This window comes from Ipomoea triloba, chromosome 5 (genome assembly GCF_003576645.1).
Source record: "Ipomoea triloba cultivar NCNSP0323 chromosome 5, ASM357664v1".
In the NCBI taxonomy this organism is placed as follows: Eukaryota; Viridiplantae; Streptophyta; class Magnoliopsida; order Solanales; family Convolvulaceae; genus Ipomoea; species Ipomoea triloba.
Window position 1 is genome coordinate 30,685,159 of NC_044920.1, and position 21,992 is coordinate 30,707,150.

General features: G+C 36.0%; 4 protein-coding genes and 1 long non-coding RNA gene across 5 annotated transcripts; 1 reads left to right on the top strand and 4 right to left on the bottom strand.

The window, feature by feature from the left end:
- Positions 1 to 1,924: 1,924 nt before the first annotated feature.
- On the bottom strand, positions 1,925 to 2,609 carry LOC116020042 (NADH-ubiquinone oxidoreductase 20.9 kDa subunit). The gene is made up of 2 exons (XM_031260496.1): positions 2,391 to 2,609; positions 1,925 to 2,302 (listed from the first exon to the last, which is right to left on the bottom strand). The coding sequence occupies exons 1-2, from the start codon at positions 2,542 to 2,544 to the stop codon at positions 2,142 to 2,144; spliced, it is 315 nt and encodes a 104-aa protein (XP_031116356.1). The 5' UTR covers positions 2,545 to 2,609; the 3' UTR covers positions 1,925 to 2,141.
- A 2,755-nt stretch (positions 2,610 to 5,364) lies between these two features.
- LOC116018967 lies at positions 5,365 to 5,970 on the bottom strand. Its single transcript, XR_004098651.1, has 3 exons — positions 5,832 to 5,970; positions 5,625 to 5,703; positions 5,365 to 5,515 (listed from the first exon to the last, which is right to left on the bottom strand). It is a non-coding gene; the product is annotated as an uncharacterized LOC116018967 (long non-coding RNA).
- A 658-nt stretch (positions 5,971 to 6,628) lies between these two features.
- LOC116018691 lies at positions 6,629 to 7,492 on the bottom strand. Its single transcript, XM_031258654.1, has 3 exons — positions 7,241 to 7,492; positions 7,036 to 7,123; positions 6,629 to 6,952 (listed from the first exon to the last, which is right to left on the bottom strand). Exons 1-3 carry the CDS (start codon positions 7,451 to 7,453, stop codon positions 6,819 to 6,821), a joined length of 435 nt encoding a protein of 144 aa, XP_031114514.1. The 5' UTR covers positions 7,454 to 7,492; the 3' UTR covers positions 6,629 to 6,818.
- Positions 7,493 to 8,009: 517 nt separating this feature from the next.
- LOC116019269 (mitochondrial import inner membrane translocase subunit TIM50-like) lies at positions 8,010 to 11,427 on the bottom strand. Its single transcript, XM_031259418.1, has 10 exons — positions 11,071 to 11,427; positions 10,710 to 10,798; positions 10,369 to 10,405; positions 10,213 to 10,274; positions 9,963 to 10,076; positions 9,540 to 9,644; positions 9,366 to 9,464; positions 8,759 to 8,915; positions 8,549 to 8,651; positions 8,010 to 8,384 (listed from the first exon to the last, which is right to left on the bottom strand). Exons 1-10 carry the CDS (start codon positions 11,345 to 11,347, stop codon positions 8,339 to 8,341), a joined length of 1,089 nt encoding a protein of 362 aa, XP_031115278.1. The 5' UTR covers positions 11,348 to 11,427; the 3' UTR covers positions 8,010 to 8,338.
- Positions 11,428 to 12,209: 782 nt separating this feature from the next.
- On the top strand, positions 12,210 to 13,244 carry LOC116020990 (uncharacterized protein F23F12.8-like). The gene has a single exon (XM_031261577.1). The coding sequence runs from the start codon at positions 12,297 to 12,299 to the stop codon at positions 13,053 to 13,055; it is 759 nt and encodes a 252-aa protein (XP_031117437.1). The 5' UTR covers positions 12,210 to 12,296; the 3' UTR covers positions 13,056 to 13,244.
- Positions 13,245 to 21,992: the final 8,748 nt, after the last annotated feature.

Here is a 21,992-nt window from a genome sequence, read left to right on the forward strand (position 1 = left end):
CAAACCAAAGCAATTCTCTAGACTACCCTGATTTTTGGTGGAAACAAGTCCGTCAGAAACCATCGTTTATTTGGAGAAAATTGTAAATTTGTGAAATTACAATTCTCTCCTTTGATAGAATTGAAAATTCCTAACCCTTTCTTAAGAATTAGAATTTCACAACCCACGGAAAAGAAAAACACATTGTTTTTCTAAATTTTGGAATTGAAATTCCAAACTCTTTCCTAAGAATTAGAATTTCACAATTCATGGAAAAGAAAATCACATTATTGTTTTTCCAAATTTTGGAATTGAAATTCCTAACCCTTTCCTAAAAATTAGAATTTCACAACCCATGGAAAAGAAAAACACATATTGTTTTTCCAAATTTACCCCACTAATGTTCGATCATGTGACTATCTATTTAAAATGGTAATAAATGTGTGATCACCCTATATAGTTGTTAACATATTATTATTGTTACCAAGAGTATTTTAGTCTTTATATCACTTCTTCCCTTTCAATTCCCCGTAATTCTATTCATCCTACCTACCAAACAATAGAATTCAAATTCCTACTCTATCTGCCATGTTCCTTTCCAATAAAATTACAATTTCTCCTCCCCTAATCCTCTCCTTCCGACCAAACGCTCCGTTATAGTTCAACCCAACATTTTGTAGTTCCAAAGATTGACTTTTGTGTGTAACATGTTAAAATGTCATGGATCAAACATTTCTCCATGTAAGCCTAGATTAGTTTTATGGTAGTGATGATATTCAATGTTGTATGCAAAAAAAAAAAAAAAAGCTCAACTCTCAATATCAATTGTTCGATAAACAAGTCTTTCAACTCAAATCACCTGTTGTTGGAGCAAGTTTTGCAGATACCCTACCTGTTTCCATCCTAACATACTGATGCACATATAAACCTAGTTATTGTTACAGGAAGTTAATGTGCATTGATCATCAGTTACTACTGGTGCAATGTAGTGTCATGACCTGAACCAGAGAGCTCACTTTGACAGAAAAGATCATCAGATGATGGGTAAATCTTGCAAAACTATGGTCAGAAACTTGATAGAGTAAGTGAATTGTCACTAAAAGCTATTACAAGTGTAAGTATACTAACTGTGAAAGTCAGAAAGCTATTTAAATGCACTCCTTATGGACAATTAACAGAGGTTCTATTCAAGGGTTCACATGATCATCCTAAGCCCCAGCCCAGCCACAGATTCAGCCCTGGTGCCCTTGTGTCCATCCAAAAAACACAATTTCCAGAAACCATTATCTTTACATGATCAAGAAGGGTAAGAACTAAGAAGCAGAATCGCAATCTAGGTGTTGGAATTCACCAGTATGTAGAATATCAAATTCAGCACTAGAATGGGACTAACCAGCCAGCTACGCTAGCTGCATCAAGAAAACTGTCCAGATTCATGTTCTGGTGTGATGGCAGTTGAAGCACCACCTAGTTGCAGGCTATGTGGTACGACATTCAAGCCAAGACCCTAACTCCACCACAAAAGCTAGCTCATGAGTAGAGGTTTGGCCCCAACTGGCCAACTTAAGTACCACTCCACAATCTCTTGTGGAGCCGATGTGGGATGTTATCACTATGGAACTGTAAAAGTTGGAAACTTGGAATCACCCGACTTCAGGACCTACCTAGACAACCCTTTAACCTACATCTACACCCACTTAAACTCTTAAATGAATGGTTACATGATGTACAGAATATTCAAGATGGGCATGCTCACGAAATCCAGCATACAAATATACCACTACTGCTAAAATGAGTCTCAAGAAAAAAAAAAAAAAAAAAAAAGAACCAGCCATCATGTTACACTAGAGTTAGGATACTGCTAATTTCAGTGCTCAATACTAATCAACAAGTCCAGAAATATAAGAAAAATTGCATGAGCCTGGATAATAGAAAGAGATGAAGGTTAACCATGCTGGCAAAAACCAAAACATTTTGATATTTCAAGGAAAACAATGAAGGTCAAGCAGCTTGCAAGACCGAATTCAGAGAATGTTTCATTGAATTCATCATCAAACATTAACATCAATACGATTATTCGTAATTATCACATTGGTCCACAAATCTCATATTGAAACAGACGCCCAAATTCCTGGATTGGAATGCTAAAAAACGAAAATAGCTCAGATAGATAGCGATTTCTTGTACTTAGCTACCTCTCCTTCGTTGGGGAAAAAGCCCATGAGCCTTCCGGCAGAGTTCTGGTAAGCGTACATGAAGCCTCCCATTAGCCCAATCAATCCTCCTGTCACCATTGACGGGCCCCTAATACCCGGCTTTATACCTAATAACGCAAAAACATAGGGAAAATTAAACTTAATATTACAGAAATTCAAAGAATTCCACAAATTGAATAGGAATCATGAGAGTACCGGAGAGATATCCGACGGTGACGGAGATGCCGGTGATGGTGGTGAATCGGAAGTAATCGAGGGCGCTGAAATTGGACACCACCTTTGTGAAGGGTGGATTCCGATCTATCACTGGATATTCCGGCTTCGCAGAAGCTGTAATGTCGGTATTCATTTTCCTCGTTTTCTTCTTCTTCTTCTTCTTCCTTTACTCTTTTAACAATGGCACCCTCGTCTTCGTTCGATCGTCTCTTTAACAGTAGGGGCTGGGGAAGTACTGAAAACGGGTTCAGATCAGATGGTATTGGGCCTTTGGTCAGCCCATATTGCCTCTTCATTGGGCTCAACTACATTACTATTTGGGCTTGGTTCCTTTCATCAAGTAGCCCAAATAACTTCAGCTCAATACTTATACCATGGACCCGGATCTACCTTGCAACGTGGACCCGTCACAAAGTACTGAAAACGGGTTCAGATCAGAGGTGATTGGGCCTTTGGTCAGCCCATATTGCCTGTTTATTGCGCTCCACTACATTACTATTTGGCTTGGTTCCTTTCATCAAGTAGCCCAAATAACTTCAGCTCAATACTTATACCATGGACCCGGATCTACCTTGCAACGTGGACCCGTCACAAAGTATGGACCCGGATCTACCTTGCAACGTGGACCCGTCACAAAGTACTGAAAACGGGTTCAGATCAGAGGTGATTGGGCCTTTGGTCAGCCCATATTGCCTGTTTATTGCGCTCCACTAGCCTTTGGTCAGCCCATATTGCCTGTTTATTGCGCTCCACTACATTACTATTTGGCTTGGTTCCTTTCATCAAGTAGCCCAAATAACTTCAGCTCAATACTTATACCATGGACCCGGATCTACCTTGCAACGTGGACCCGTCACAAAGTATGGACCCGGATCTACCTTGCAACGTGGACCCGTCACAAAGTACTGAAAACGGGTTCAGATCAGAGGTGATTGGGCCTTTGGTCAGCCCATATTGCCTGTTTATTGCGCTCCACTATATTACTATTTGGCTTGGTTCCTTTCATCAAGTAGCCCAAATAACTTCGGCTCAATACTTATACCATGGACCCGGATCTACCTTGCAACGTGGACCCGTCACAAAGTACTGAAAACGGGTTCAGATCAGAGGTGATTGGGCCTTTGGTCAGCCCATATTGCCTGTTTATTGCGCTCCACTATATTACTATTTGGCTTGGTTCCTTTCATCAAGTAGCCCAAATAACTTCGGCTCAATATGGTTCCTTTCATCAAGTAGCCCAAATAACTTCGGCTCAATACTTATACCATGAACCCGGATCTACCTTGCAATGTGGACCCGTCACAAAGTACTGAAAACGGGTTCAGATCAGAGGTGATTGGGCCTTTGGTCAGCCCATATTGCCTGTTTATTGCGCTCCACTATATTACTATTTGGCTTGGTTCCTTTCATCAAGTAGCCCAAATAACTTCGGCTCAATAATTATACCATGGACCCGGGTCCATCTTGCAACGTGGACCTTTCACAATTTACATATTGAATGTTCACAATTCAAATCATGAACATTTAGTATGTAAATTTCGAACATTCAGTATATATGTAAATATTCAGTATGTAAATTGTTTACTTTGGAACCATGTCCACTTTATAAGGTGAACTCAGGTCCACAAAATAATTTGCCACTTCCGCTTTGAAACGGTCTACTAATACTAATGGTGTAAGAGTAAATTAGCATTAGCACATAAAGTCAACCCCTTTCCGCTTTGAAACGGTCTACTAATACTAATGGTGTAAGAGTAAAATAGCATTAGCACATAAAGTCAACCCCTTTCCGCTTTGAAACGGTCTACTAATACTAATGGTGTAATTAAATTAGCATTAGAGCATAAAGTCAACCCCTAAACAAATACAAAACATTGCTTAAACTACCAACTCACATCACCATGTGCGAATTCAATGCTTATACCGTCGGTCAAGCTCACATAATAAGATGAGTCTCCAATATATGTTTAATTTTAGATGGTGTAAAAAGTGATATATGTTCTTCTCTTTAGGATCTCCCCACCTTGGCTAGATAGAATGGTGGAATTGTAAATTATAGTGACTCGGCAATTTTGTAGGTAGAAACACTAGTGTTAGGTGCTCACAAAAAGCTCATTACATTGGGTGCGTTGCTTCTACATTGCGACTGTCATGACTCGATTCCGCGTTATCTTAGGGAAGTATCAACCGAGTAACAACTGATTTGTCCATGCGATAATACATGTTCATTTTTAAAATATCATAGGTTCATTTGGTGTGTTATAAGTTTCCTTTTTTTCTTTTTTTTTTTAATAGTATTATTGACTCTATTACAATGCAGTATTTGTTCTATATTTTTTTTATTTGTTGTAGCCCAAAAAGTCAATACTCCTGATGAAATAACTAGACAAGGTAATGGATCCGACCCGGTGCGTCTAACCCATCAAACAACGGTCAGGAGCAGAGAACAGGTGGCCGGAATGGTTACAAGAGCCCGCACATTAAGAGCACCGCCTCACCAGACAAAGGACTTATAGATTGCATGCAGCGTCACTTATTAGGAGTTTGTTGCAATCATTATTGCAACCGTTACAAGTTTATAGTATAAAGGCTGACTACGTGTAACAAGGGGCGGGACGCTCTGTTTCTTGTATACAAACCATAGCAATACAATCAATTGTCTTTATTTATTAACAGATAAAATATATCCCATAAACATTATTACTGTGAATCCTACCATCAAAGTTCGTTACTTTCCTATGACGTATAACTTACAATATATACTAAAATTGAATATGCAGTACACTACAAATGTATCCAAAGATAATGAATTTAAAATGAAAATGCAATAAACTAAAACTGAAGCTAGAGTCCACTTTAGAAGGGAACCTACGGAGCATTCGATCAATCAGCATATAATATATATATATATATATATATATATATATATATATATATATATATATATGCAATTCAACGTTCCGCTTATGAGGTTTACGCAGCCTGAACAAACTCTAGAGTGGCATTCCCAATCTTCTTTCTGATTAAGCTGGTCAACCCGGCGGCATCTATGTCCTCACCGATCACCACCACTTTATCCCGCTCAATTTCCACTCTGCTCACACCTACATATATTATATATACACACAGCAAAACAAACAATTAACTCTCTTCAATTCAATTCGATCAAGATCAGAGTCAAATCAATCATGGTTATATATACAGATGAAATACCATTTGCCTCAGCAGCAATAGAAAGGGCTTTGGATCGGCATTTCTGGCACCTGGGGTAAAGCTGGATGACGATCTTTAGCTGCAAGGCGAGATCGAATCGAATCAAATTGAATGTTAGCATATATATATATATATATGTGTGTGTGTGAGATTTGCAGATCAGATAAGAGTTTAGCAAAGAAAGATCAGATCAGAAACACTCATCACCTCCATTGTTGTGTAGCTTCAATTGGATCAGTTGTATTGTCTGTAGCTAGCTTCAATTGCTGTGAAGATTGAGCAACAGATAGATGCAGTATATAGATATATATAAAGGAGAAGTTAGTTAGTTGTAGTACATAATATATATATATATATTTAAGTGTACGCGTTGCAGGCAACTCAGCTCCATGCTTTGAGGCTTGAAGAGCGGAGGCTGGGGTTCAAGATAGAACCTGCATTACATGCATGTTCTGCTACTTTGTTTAATATAAATATATAATTACTCGGCGCGTTTTGCACCGCGTATACTACTATATACGTGGAATACATATATGTACAGTATTACTATATTAATACTGTCTACTGAGCAATAAATTAAAGAATTGAAGAATGCATATATATGCAGATGAAGCACCTTAATTACGTTTGTAGAATACCATGAAGAATAAATTAATTAACGAATCAGCTGTCGACAAGATTAATTATTAGCATAATAATAAAGTCAACCTCTAAACAAATGCAAAACATTATATTGCTTGAAATAATACCAAGTCGGATCACCATGTGCGACAGGTGGATTTTTGACATAATCACTATGCAATATATATTTACTTAATTGGATGGATAGAAATTAGAGCAAAATAAAAGAATGCAATGCATGCTAAATTGCATGCAGGACTGGAACTTTTCGTCAATACTGCTCTGAAATACCATGCATTTTCAAGTGTATTTATACAACATAAATATATATATATATATATAAAGCTACATTAAAGACAACCAGAACAAAGTTAATCAGACTATTAACTTAATTAGTGGTTGTAAATTTTTCTCGTCATTAAAAAAAAAAAACATTACATTAACAATTTAATTATTACACATCATCATATCATCGTCATAATTTCTTATAGGAAACAGAAGATTGAATCGTATAGCATAGCGCAGAGACACATGCATGCATGCAGCTTCAATCCTTAAAATTATTGCTTCAATTCACATCATATCCTCAACAAGCTCTAAACTTGCATTGCAGACCTTCTTTCTGATTAAGGTGGTCAACCCGGATGGATCTATGTTCTCTCCTGTCACCGTTACTGTATCCTGCTGGATTTCTACCCAGCTCACACCTACACACAGAGCTCAATCTTTCTTATCATAGTTAAAGATCGAATTGGGCGGATAAATAAGCGAAAGTGAAAGCAATACGTACCATATGCCTGGGCAGCAATGGTAAAGGCTTTGGATCGGCATTTTTGGGCCCTATGGCGCTTGGGATAAAGCTGGATCACAATCTTTTGCTGCAAATTAAATTAAACCATATTCATGTGAGCATATATGATCTTTAATTTTGATCAATTCGATCAAGATTAGGGTTTTTCAATTTTCAGATAAATTAAAGATCAAGAAACCCTAACCTCCATGAAGCTGTGATGTGATCGATAGCACAACAGCACTAGAACGAATTTAAGATGATCAGAATTCAGAATAATGGTAGGGAGAAAGGTGAAGTTGTAGTGTGTGTGTGTATATATATACATATATAGACACACACACAGCCGTGCAGATAGGCAAAACTCCATGCTTTCAGGCGTGAAGACCGGCGACGAGATTACAGAATCTGCAAGCATGTTCTACTATGTAGTACCTAATTATAAGCCAATAAGGAACTGAAGAACGCGGGTTAATTAATTAGCTTACTTAAGAATTAGTATATAAAGTCAAACATTAAACAAAGTGGAAAGCTTTGCTTAAAAGTTGACGTAACTTAGCATGTGCAAATCGGTGTGTGCCAAAGCTACGCGTCGGTAGTGGGCTACGCGTTTTACGTCATTGACCGGTCGATTTTTGACGTAATCACTATATATATAAAATGAAAGACCAAGCTAGTTTCATTTAATTAATATAATTACTGGGTTTTGCGAAGGTGGAAGACGTGCAGTATTACTGAGAAATAAAGAAGGGAAAAATGTAGATTATAAGGCAATAAAGAGTTGAATATGAATGCATGATAATTACGAAGTTTCAAATTTAATTTTTAATAATAAAGTTTCAAATTTAATTTTTAATAATAACAATCCATTGACTATTTTAGTTTGAATCAATCAATTATAAACAATTTAAACTGATTTAACTTTTTGTAGACTTTCTGGGTTTAATGGTAGGTTTTCATTCACCAAAAAGAAATAACTAGAAAAGTAATGGAATATCCAAGAATTGAAGTAGAGCTCCATGCCTCCATTACAATGTTGGGCCATGTAAAGTAGCATTTTTTCCAGACAAGAAAGAAAAATACAAGCAAATATCAGTTAGCTATAGTACACAAATTGCAATTATATTGGTGGACTCAACCATTCAAATGCAAAAAGAATGAAGACTTTAGTGGCCAGTTGATTTCTCTAGCCCGGGATGGAGTTCTCGACTCAAAATTGGTTTAAATTATACGCCTCTGCCTTGACACGTTCTCATTATTTCAACGAAGAAACTGCATTCGTACAATTTCCATTTGCATTCGCCTAGCGACGCCAGAAACTGCCTTGCTGCTTTTGTTCCTGCATTCGCCTGTGGAATTGGACAGATTGAGCATAATAAAGAAAGAGTAAACAATTCCATTCCTAAATCCTATCCAATGTATCTAAGGATTTCAGAGACAGGTGAACAAGGAACTTAGTTTACTAAGAGAAGCAAGTATGAGGAATTTATGTAAATAAGAAGCAAAGCATCACCTCTGGTGCTCTTTGGATCGTTCGATGAACTCCTTGGCAATATCACGTCCTTGGTATGAAGCTAAAACGGGCCGTATATCGGCCGGCCTATGTTTGGCAACATCTGGTGACCAAAGATTGAGTAGTATAGAATCAGTTTTGAAGGTAAGCGAATCCTTAGTGTAACACAATCCATTGAGAAAACATGAAAAGTATATAAGGTGTGCATACATTCAAGAAATGGAATAAGATCCAAAAGTGCTGTATCTTCAACTTCTCCTTTCCATGGTTTTATTTCCACACAATTTTCCGCCTGGAGGCTACTTTCAACTGCATGACCACTAATATAAATAACCCTTCCAGGATCCCTGTTCAGTGCCGAAAGGTCCTGGCAGCAGGAGTAATTTAGAAAAGAATTAACAATACTATCTTGAATCAATGGTGTAACATTCATATATATATATATATAGGAAAACATGGTAAGTGCATTTACAGAGAGTAATGGAGGAAATACGGCAAGTGCATTTACAGAGAACTCAGCAACCACATCAGATTTACTAGATGATGAAACGATATAGCAGCAAAAAGGCCTCGTGTCAAAAGAAAGCAATATCACAGTTTAGCATACTGTCTGAATTCGCTTAACAGAGTACAATTTTCTTCGGGTAGCTATTGTGGTAGTTATCTTTCAAATCACTAAATGTACTTATGTACTATTTGGGAAAAACGAAGAGAGTTGACATGACTAAGGGGCAGGGAAAAAAATATGATGCCAAAAGGTGCGTAAAGAACTCCAGAAATAAATAGCAGATATAGCCAATGGGCCCCAAAAACTTACTCTATAATGCTTCCCATTGACATATTTAGTGTCACCTCTTGAGAGCCGATACCGAATACAGTGCTTTTGATCCAACCTTTCAATAACAGGATCAACATACTGCAAATGCCAAGAGAACATCTTAAAATGTGCAACTACAAACAGTAAATAATTAAGATGAGTAATTAAATATACCATGTTCAACTGGTCAGAGTATACAACAATTTCATAATATTGAGCTAAATGTTCGAGAAAAGCATCAACACCAGGTCTTTTCAGAGTTGCCCAACCCCTGTCACGCTTTAAAATGAGAGACAAGTCAGTAATTCATAATTATCTTCAATACCAGAGTATCATTGTCTAGAAGAAAAAAGGAGAAAAGGGCACAGGAAAAAAATATTAAATTTAAAGAAAGGTAAAAGGCATGGTATTAGTTCTCTGAAGACAATAAACAGTCACTGGTCTACACATTGTCCCAGGAAGATGTATAGCAAAATTTTATAAGAGCCAGCATCAGCCATAAAGGCCCATAATAAGTTATGCTGTGATATGAACTACAAAGATTCAGCAAGTAGAGCCTGAGACAATGTTGTTTTATCACTTCATGGGTAGAATTACCTTCCAATCAGAGTATATCAGTGTCTCATTTAGATCAAGAACAATGGTAAACACATGCTGCTCCATGGGGTGCAAATCTGGCAGGAGTTTATCAGATGTTGGTTCTGTATAACCCTATAATATACAACATAATATTTCAATTTATCTGGAAAAAAAAGAGGGAGCAAGAGAAGAAACAGAAACAATGAGGCAGAACCGAGAAAAAAAAAAAAAAAAAAACTAGAATGTAAATCAAGTATAGCTACTTAACTCGAACATGTTCTTCTGTCAACTGCCTCATGTCTAGGTAAAATTCGACTAACTTTGCAGGCACTGAAATAGCAAAGAGATAATCAAAATACATAACAAATAAAGGCCCTTCTTGGATTAAAAAGTTGATGAGCAACAGTACAGTAAAGCTGCTCACCTGTCATTACAGAAGAGTACAACCGAGATTGAAATTTCTGAAATAAGCAAAAAGTAATTCCTTCAAATTCTATATCCAAACATTACTGCAATATGATTCATAGACATGCTGAGCATACATCTATAGGCGCAGTAGTAAGAAGTTAAAACATGAAGTATGGCCAAGAAAAGAGGAAGTAGACTATAACTCTTTCGGAATAAAACCATTAAGAACAAGAGAAAGTTATTGCAAAAGTTCATGATTGGGATTTAGCACTTAGAATCCGTGAAGTCAATCCAAACTTAGCTGATCCTAGTATTCAAACTCTCATAAACCAATTGCATGTAAAAGAGACCACTCACCTCAGAAGCAGGTGCATCATCTCCAACAGTGTAATTTGCTGCAGCACGTAAAGCCTTTGTCTTTTGTTCAACTTCATCCAAAGAGTAAGCTGGAAAAGGGGCATACCTCAGTCATCATGAACGAAAATGGACGGGATTTCGGAATACACAATATAAAAAATCATAGTCTGATTTTCATAACAGTTCCTTATTTCAAAATACAAATGCAAATCAAGACACTGCAACTTAGCTATTCTACGATTTCAAAACATAAATGTCTACGTCTACCAGAATAAGAATTCAAACTTAGCATAGCAAAAGAAGGAAAAATGTTTAGTGAATGAGCTAAAAGGAAGAAAAAAATCAATAAGTTCAATCGAACCGTAGGTGGCGTATCCAGCTGTGGCAGCACCGCCAGTGATGGCGGCGGCGAGGGCGTACATGAGAAAATTCCATGGTTTACTCTCAGCTCCGGCTGCCGGAGGCACAGAAGAGGGTGGAGAGGTATGCGACGGCGGAGATTGATTGTGGACGACTCTTGCAGAGGATATGATCGGATCCTCCGGGGGATTGGTGGCGGAGCTGGAGGAGGAGCGGCGGCTGTTCCTCGAAAGAAGAGAGGAAACACGAGCCGAACGAGATCGAACTACTGCGTGCATTTTGGTGATTGATCGTTAGGGTTTAAACATAGAACAATGGTGGAGACGACTTGCAGAAGGGTTCTGCGAGGGGTTTACCAGTCCACACCTGACTCTCAAAAAAAAAAAAATTTAAGAGGCCTTTTCGTGGGGCCGGGTTTTGTGATGGACGAAAATGCCCTTCTATAGGATTTCTCCGTTGGGCCAGAAGAGTCCATGTATAATAGCTTTTAAAGCCCAACTAGCTTTCTAGGAATCAATATATACAAGGGTCTAAAAATCATGGACCCGGGTCCATAACGACGTCGTTTTGCTTCAATATGACGCCGTCTGAACTTAAGTTATTTCCTTCATTGCTATTAATTTGTCGTTTGTCTTCAAAAGTCATTCTTTTATATTTATAACTTTTAAACTCTATATATTCACAATTTTAGATCTCAATATACAAAATTACAGAACTCAATACTCACAATTGAAGAACTCTATATTTTAGAGCTCTATATTCACAATTACAAAACTCTATATTCACAATTTCATAACTCTATATTCAACAGTATAACACAAACTTTTAATCTATATTTACAATTTTTGAACTCTATATTCACAAAAAAGAAAATCATTGACTAAGAAAACGGTGTCACTAACAACACCGTTATACCATAAGCACGTTTTGAACTTAGGTCCACCTTGAGGTGGACCCGGGTCCATATAATAATTTGCCCCTAAAAATGGTTTGGGCCTTTCTTGCTAAAACACAGATCCCATTACTGTTGGCCCTTACAATTAATCCTATTGTTGGGCCCACATATACTTCCAAGTCCTATATATAGCAACTCTATGGCCATTACTCCAATTCAACCAGACCACCGTCCACCGCCCAAAACATCTCTCCTTGCTCAGTCCTCACTGTACTTTCTCTTTCATCTAGAGAGAGAGAGAGAGGGAGATCGATTGGGGTTTGAATATATTAATGGCGGTGGAGAAAGGCGGAATGGGGCAGCAAAACAAACAAAGTTTGAGTGAATTAATGTTTTCCGAACCCATGATGAAGAGAGCAACCAAATTGTTAGTTTCAGTGTCTGTGTTTTCCGTCATCGTTTCCTACATTTCATGGCGTTCGCATCCCCTCCTTGCATTCCCGATCGACAAGAACTACATGTTCCTCGTTTGCAACGGAATCCTCGTACTCCTCGCTAAAACCTCCGGCCGCCTCGTCCTACGTTCTGGCCCCGCAGTTTTCGACGATCACGCTCCACCCCCGCATGCAAAATTGCTGGATTCCTTGTTGCACAAGGAAGCCGCCATGGAAAGTCCTCTTCTTCTTCTTCTTGAAAATGCCGATTCTGACGCCCTAGAGGAAGAAGAAGAAGAAGAAAAGCACGTGATTGAAGAAGAAAGAGAAGATGATGAGGATTCTAGAAGTTTGATGATCGTGGAGGACAAGGAAGAGGAGGAAAGTGGTGGGTTTTTGAAGGAATCATTAATGGAAGAAGATTGCACAAGTTTTATCATGCAAGGAGATGATCATGAGGAGGAGGAGGAGCTTGATGAGGAACTTAATAATGAGATTTTCATTGAAGCGGCTGAGAAAGAAGTGGCGGAAGAAAGAGAGAGGTTAAACAAGTTAAGCGCGGAGGAGTTGAACAAGAAGTTTGAAGAATTCATTAGGAAGATGAAGGAAGACATTAGGATTGAAGCTCAGCAGCAGCACTTAGTGCTGGTCAAATGATCGATTGTTGTTATTTCCGGCCGGCACTATCTAAGTTACATTAAACTGTGTACTTCGTACTTCAATTTGACCGGTAGTACTATTGCTAGCTTAGTTAGTTAGTTCACCGCAGGTTGTATAATTTTTGCCAGTTTGCAGGCTGTCTAATATAAGCTAAGCTAGCGAATATGACTATTATGGTTTATAAATTATCCTATGTGCAAGTTGTTCTTTGCTTATACTCTCTCTATCTGCAAGAAACTTTTGGAAAATAGCATAAAAATGGCTATTTTATAATACAAATATATGTGGGGTCTACTCCTCATTTAGGTATTTGGGTCAAAATGTATTCGAAAAACAAAGAGATTGATATATTGTATGCTCAAAACGAGGGTGAATGAGAAATTGATTCTCAAATTAAAGTAGACACATTTGAGTTGGAAAATGAAGGTAGGAAGGCTTAAAATAACATTTGTCCAATTGTCCCACATTGAAAAAAAAAAGAGAGCCTTTTACAAGATGATTGAATTGTATAATATAAACTTGCGCACAATGGTAGAAGCAAGATTTAAAGGAAAGGGTGTTTTGCTCGCTTCGTACTAAACCGTTATCGTTGATTGTGCTTGTATTTTTCTCATAAATAATCTTTTCAGAGGATTATTTCACTTCAGAAACGACAAGCATCCATATTGGAGCACATCAAATGATGTTTAGATGTTAAGGTACGTTAATTATTGGTCAGACAATTTGTTGGTTTGTGGTCTGTAGGCTGCTTGGAATTGGAGTTTTCACACATAAATCATAAATGGAATGCCGTCCATACTTTTACTTCAGCCTTGCATGCACCAAACTTATTAATTCTCATGTATGATGACCAAAGTTATTGCTATTACATACTACTGAACACCAATAAAAAGTGATTGATAACACTCACCACCAATAACGTAACTCAATCAAAAAATTTAGTTGGTTAAATTGTTTGACACATTTGTAAATTTTTAATTATCTATATAACACAAAAAGTTAATTTTTCTAGATCATTGGGACACTATATCAATTATAAGTAATGATTAATGGATAAAATTTGATGTAGTGATTAAAAATGATAATCATAAATTTGTTTGAAGTGCCCAAGGCATTGGTTTAATTAGTAGATGAGAAATGATAAATGATAATTTGACTTAGTGATGCATTTTATTTAATCGCATTTTGCGTGTAGGTTAATGTGTTTGAGATAAAAATTGTTCAGCGTAAGACCAAGAATAAGAAAATTGAGTCTTAGTCTAAAGTTAGCTTTCACGTTCAACCTCCTTACTTAAAACTTGTTATTTCGTAGCAGGGGAAGGATTGAGGTTGGATTATGCCACAATCATTGAGAGTGAGGGTTGAGAAGGATTCATAAAATTTATAATATAATAATATAATTTTACAAAATCAGAAACCTTATTTATTTATTTTTTTAAAAAAAAAAAAACATTGTCGGCTAGCTATATATTCAGAGCATGAAAACCTCAATAATGATCAGTGAAAATCCAAATGGTCTGTCAGGTTGGCGTCATTCGTAGTATCCAAGAGTGGAAGCTGAAGTACGGTAATGATTGTGGAAAAGACCAAAAGTCGTACGACAAAGATTGGGAAATGTATGGACTTTGACAGTAAAACTTTTACTAGGAACATATTGCCATTCAGTATTTTCCTGTTTCTGGAATGGAATTATTACCCTTCAAATCATTCCTTAGGCACCACCATGTAAACCTGTACTATGTTTTCATCATTGAACTCACCTCCTCGGAAATAATGAACTATGTTGCTCATTGAAATTTCTTATACGGAAACTATACTAGGAAAGAGATTTTGTAAATTTTAAAGTTTGATTAAATGAGTTGTTAATTTTGTCATGTTTAAATTTTAATAAGTGATCTTTTTTTCACGATACGTTAGCAAAACTCTGCATATATCCATTATATTGTATTGTACAAGCACACTGAGTATACATACTCGTAACATCATAAAATTGTCTATTGACCTTTCTACATTGCTTGTAGTATTTGATATTGTCATAATCAAACACTAATTACCACTTTGTCAGGATGTTGAATAGCAATTAACACAACATTTTGATGACGAGATGCTGAATTCAACCCGTTAAGTCAATACTAAAATAGATACATACAGCTATGTGCGATATGTATGAATGTATGATCATATATACCAGATACTATACTATCAACATTAATACTAACAATACCTTATATACCCGGACATTTCATATATAATTATACCAAATATTGATTGTAAAGTGGAATTACCTATGATATAAATTTGTCCTCATAATTGATTGGGTTTGGGAGGTTGTAGTGTTGGAGCTAGACAGGTGTCCTGACAGGAAATTCCCACTTTTGTGGTGGAAATAGTATATGGCTTTCATTTTCAAGAAAGCCCTATGTGTAGATACACATCACAAGGGGTTTCTCCATGTAATGGGTCCAAATTCAGCAAAGATGAGTCAATTTCATAATAATAATGAGTGTAAAAAACAACAAACAAAAGTAAAACAATTCTTTAAAAAAAAAAAAAGTAAAACAATTCATTAGTGCAAGGAATTAGCAAGATCTAGAATGGTCTAATATGATCATATGATGATGAGTGCCAGTGAATGCAAGCTAATCACTGGATAGTGGTAATCTTACCTCATGTTGATACTGACCATACTTCGCCTGATATCAGGTTCAAGAAAAAGACTCTTCTGATGAACCCTAGCATACTCATCTTTAAAGAAAGGGACACTTCATCACCAATATTTTGTTATTGTGATCGATATCGTGTCCAATAGCATTGGTCTCCCTAATGTTAGATTGATGGTGGAATATATTTTAAATAAAGCTGATAAAATTAGTGGGTTAAAATCTAGCTTGAGAATAATCAGAAATTACTTCTAAATGTGATTTAATACTTGCTTTTTATTTTAAATATTATTAACATATATTTGTATTAGTGATGGTTTGTTGTCTTATGAAAATATAGCAACTAATTAATAAGAACAACTTGTTACCTACTTATAAGGCTATTTTTATGAAAATATCCCATCATTGTTTGCCACATCCTAAAACAAAAGTGAGAGAGTAGAATTTGAGAGTACACATAGTAGACTTAAAAAATTAGCGAAGGAATTGGTAGGACCCACTTTTAAAAGTGAGAATATTTCAAGAATAAAGATAATTTCAATTATTGTAAAAAAAAAACCTCAATTAATGATTAGGCGCTTTTGTGTACGACATTCTGCCAAGAAGGACCGCTAAATGATGGATCAGAATTGAAGATGACAATAGGAAGATACAGTGCAGATAAGTAAGCATAAACAACCAAAGTAGAGCAATCAATCATTATTGAGATCTCACTAAACTAATCTAAAGAAGAAAAAAATGGGACAAACACTCGCAAATAATCTCAATCAAATTTGTCACACAATTAAATTGATAATCACAAGATTTAAAATTTGACTTGTGAAAACTGTCTATTAGTCTTTTTAGTTTGAGCCGCCTATCTATGAACAACAACATAGGTTGATTTGTCTTTTATCGGCTAGGATCACAAAGTAGACTTCGCCCAATATTTACTCTATGGGTAGCTGGAAAGAAAAGGTGGAAAGATAATGATTATATCCAACTAGATAAATCTTCAATTATCATAAGTTAGATATGAAGAAATTTGAGCCAGAAATATATTGCAGATTCCTTATGAAGAGGGGATCTGATATGAGGAAGCTAAGCTGGTCCAATGGAATGAAACTTCAAATCAAATGTGACTATTCTAGCTAGCTCTATTTAATTAATATGTGATATCATACTGCAGGATTCATTAATTCGTGACATTTATGGTGTGGATCATAGTCGGAAAACTCACGATTTTTATTACAAAACAGTGGCTAGAAAGTTCATTCAACTAATTTTTGTCATGATTTATGACTATTTTTAGGCAATTATGTTTCTTTTTTTTTTTTTTTGGTGATAAAAAATTAAGGAAATATGTCTATGTCAAACTAACCAACTAGCTAGATCTTTTGATGATCTTTGTTAGTGGTTAGTGTTTCCATTATTTTTATGGGTGATTATTAATAGTAATGAAGTATTTTTCAAATCTCCAAAGTGATAAAAAAGTTCTTTCCAACTAAATACCCTAGGGTTCTGAACCCTTAAAATTGAAACAATTATGCTACTCACACATAAATTTGTATATGTTAACATAATAATTAGATAATTTCAGCTTGATCTCATAACCTCTCATTTGGAAGAGTCACTTTGTGCCACTAGACCACAAGGCCATTGTCCTCATTGTCAAATTAAATCCAACACAATTATATAAATTTGTGTGTAAAAATGCGTTCCGTGTATAGTATCTAGTGCCATCTTTCTAAAGAAAAATGAATTCATTCTATGGCTCACAAGTATGCATACAAATATCACTTAAGTGATTAATTGTGATATATAAATCATGGCTATTTGAATGCCTTGTTCTGCAATCAAGCCATAATTTCCAGTCATTATGTCTAAGAAACGTCACGAGTGGCTGCCGTATTGGATAGGCGAAATTGTGCGCAATGAAATTTTGGTTAAAAGATGATTCGTAAATTGACAACCTAATTAATTAAGATCGTGCAACAAACAACATCTTTAAGTCATTGATTAACTAATTTAGGTTGTTACCTTTTTTGGCAAAAGATCACAAAAGATATTAATTAATTTTGATTGTCCATAACAGACCGACTCAAATTAAGAAAATTAATAAACAACTATCACGGATTGTCAAACATAGAACTTTAATTTGTAGTTATCCAATCAACGGTTGAATTAAGTTGGCTAAGTTAAACATCTTTTAATATCACATGTTACGTTACGTGTCACGTTTGTGTAGGTTACCACTTACCAACATAATTTAATTGTTTCTCGGTCCACACACATTTATACTACTATGTGCAAAATTTAATATCACTTTAATATGCCGAGTAGTTTAGGGAAACTCTTGAAAATGAGTGCATGCGTTTTCCCAAGACATAACTTAGCTTTCATGATCATTAGTCCAACATTCCCTTCATGGACATGCACATTATATTAACAGATGGTTATATATCCTTTTTTTTAATACAATTATTTACCTTTCATATGTAATTCATAAGTTATTATATATACATGAATGATGTTTATGCAATGTATACTTTCTTTACGTGACATTATCTAATTGAGTTTTTTTAGTATTTGAATAAAAATATGTTTAATTAACATGTTAATCACATATTCACATCCAATGAATATAATTCACGTCAAGAAGTTAAGGGAAATTATTAGGCAAATTATTCTGTAAGGTGAACTCGGATCCAAAACACACAATTTAAATACTGAATTTTCATAATTTATATATTGAATGTTTACAACTAAATTTTCACAATTTACATACTGAATGTTCACAATTTGAATTGTGAACATTTAGTATGTAAAAAGGTGGACCCGGATCCATGGTGTAACACTATTGAAATTATTAGGAAAAATTGGAAAAATAGAATTTTCTTTTTGCAATAGTGTATTTAATTTGGGCTTTAGGTTTATTGGACTGGTTACGGACTTTGATCATCCAGCCCAGAAATTTGTTTGATTGTTTCCGTTAATAACAGTTAGTCCAATATCCCCATAAATCTGTTAATAACAGTTAGTCCAATAATATCCTAATTTGTTTGATTGTTTCCGTTAATAACAGTTAGTCTAATATCCCCATAAATAAATCTGTTAATAACAGTTAATTACAGCTGATATTTCATGCCAGATCTGAACTGAAGCAATAGAGAATAAAACACAGAATAGAACTTATTGATGGTATCACTTATATGCAAAATACATATGAACTTATTGATGGTATCACTTATAGGTAATTAAAATACATACAAACTTATTGATGGTATCACTTATATGCAAAATACATATGAACTTATAGATGGTATCACTTAGGTACGTTTGTTGAGTTTGACCTTAAAACCATGTTTCAGTTCAAGAACAAGAGTATCTGAATACTGAACTGGAGAATGGGGTTCTAGTGGTTCGCAATGATAGTGGAGTATGATGCTAGCCGCAACTGTTTTCGCGACTATGAAAAACATCTCCTTACCTAAACAAGTCCTGGGTCCGAGGTTAAAAATGGGGAAATTGTAGGATAACGCATGCTTGATTTCTCCGGTGTCTGAAATCCACCTCTCAGGTTTGAACTCCATACAGTCTTTACCCCAGATTGATTCCATTCTCGCTATGGAATAAAAAGAAGTGATGATTCGTGTGTTTGGGTGGACTTTATGGCCACTGGGGAGAATATCTTTCTCCAATGAGAGCTTGTGGTTCATAGGTACTGGTGGGAATAACCTAAGAGATTCGCAAAAAGCAGCGTGGAGGTAGACTAGGTTTTGGCATTGGTCTACCTTAAAAACCCTGTTTTGTTTTACATGGTTTAGGTTGATTTCTTCAAGGATCTTTGCCTCAACCAGAGGGTTTTTGGCGAGGAGCCAAAAGAGCCAAGTAATGGCTGCACCGCTCGTACCTCCCCCTGCGGCTATAGTTAAAGACACCAAAGTGTCTCTGAGAAATCGCTTCGAGTTTCCTTCATATGCTTTCAAGAGTGATGGCAACATGCTGAAATTGGCTTCATCATCATGCTGCTGTTCTTGCAATGACGACCACGAGGAAAACCCGTAAACACTATTTGATGGTATGTACTGAGTAAACCCCACATTCTCATGTTCTTGGTTCTCTGATGGTATGTATTGAGCAAACCCTGTCTTATCATGTTCTTGGTTCTCTGATGGTATGTACTGAGCAAACCTTGTCTTGTCATGTTCTTGATTCTTTGATGGTATGTACTGGGTAAACCCTGCATTGTCATGTTCTTGATTCTCTGATGGTATGTACTGGGCAAACCCTGTTTTATCATGTTCTTGGTTCTCTGATGGTACATATTGGGTAAACCTTGCCTGGTCATGTTCTTGGTTCCCTGATGGTATGTACTGAGTAAACTTCGCCTTGTCATGTTTCTGGTTTTCAGAAAGTAGGGTGTATATGAACTTATCAATAGTATCCCTAGCTTCAGCAAGCTTCTTCTCTCTGTCAATCCCAACCACCCATTTCTGTAGCTTCCAACACCTTTCTGGGAGGATATGTCTGTAGAGAATGGCATTAGTTGCGTCATTGATCGCCCTACGGAACGGATGGTCACCGGGTGGCTCAATGCAAAGGCTTCCCGGGTTCTTACCCAAAAAAACTTGACAGCTTAGATCAAAACTCAACCTTTTGAAAATTTCTTGCAAATCAAAGTAATCTCCACGTTGAGCATAACGATCAAGAACGGGCAATAACCCATTCCCCACCGTTTCCGAGACTGCCCTTTCCAACGAACGCCGGAAACGGCTGTGATTCATGAGAGCAATGGTGGTTTTCCGGTGAAGCGCCCAAATTTCAGAATCGGTGTTGATAATCCCCTCTCCACAAATTTCAAACATTTTCTGGAAATGGGTACCCTTTGGATAGTTAGTGAAGTTTTTGTTGTGAATGTAATTGATGTTTTCTGGGTCACACGTGACGAGCATGTCCAAGTTGGCAAACGCGGGCCCTTTGAGCTCAAATGTCCCGCCACCGCCTCCGAGAAGCTCCGTCGCGAAATCGTGGAGGCAGTGAGCGTTCTTGAGGATCGCCGGCAACATTCCAATGACAGGCCAATTTGTGGGAACTGAGCTTTCCCGACTTTTTTTCACAATCTTCCTTAGAAATGCCAAACACAAAATAATACATAACATAGTCCAAACAACTATGTTATAATGTTGCTTGAAGATAACCATTGTGTATTGCTTTAATTTGGTGATGAAAGTTAACCTAGCTATATAATGTATTTATAGGCTATTTTTGCGGTGTGTCGGGTAAACTATGAAGAATTTATACTATCCTAAATTTTAAACTTTTAAGTTAAAATAATTAGATGTAATGAAAAGTGAAAACCAACCTATTTATATTATATTATATATATATATATACAAAGGTGATGGGAATATGCAATGGCAGATATGTGTCTGGTCTATATATATACACATACAATTCACGTGTACATATTTCGTACCATGTTACTAGCATCAAAATTTGTACGAGTATATGTAACAATGTATGATTTGCATTTAATTAATAAATATAATATTTTTTAAGGTAGGATGAGGTTGGTCAATTTATGATTGAATAAAAAGATGGTGAAAGAAAAATTTAGTGAATGTGTACGTATTTATGAGTGATGAAAATGAATCTATATAATATATGGTACGGTATATAAGGAGATGTTAGATGTGTGTCTAATTTAAATATGTATGCGATTCACGGATTTAGACTGCCGTATAAGTATAAAAAAATTTCACCATTTGATATTTTGGTGTATTATTATGCGATTTGTATTTAATTAATAAATATATTTATTTTTTAAGACGTGATGCTGGGGTGGGGTTAGCCAGTTTATAGTAAGTAGTAACTAATGAATAAAAGAAGTGTAATTGTCATGTGGAGTGAAAAAATTGATCTTTATAATAATATATCCATGTATTATGGACGATGAAAATGAACCTATGTAATATATATAATATATTTATAATGCTGATGGTATAATATTGTTGTTTGTTTTGCTTTCTAAAAAATAAAATAATAAAATAATGCTGTTGGTATATGTCCTATCATATATGCATACAATTCACATCTTAGGTACTACCTAGTTCAATTTTATTTTTTATTTTTTCTCATTTATGGGCCAATTTACTCATGCTAAGCTAGCCAATAGCCTTCATTTAATAAAAGGCTCTTCGACCCTTTGAAAGGGTGGTCAAGTGAATGAATAATGTTTTCATATTTTAAAGTGATGAGTGTGATTCTTGTCAACACATATTTTTTTTTAAAT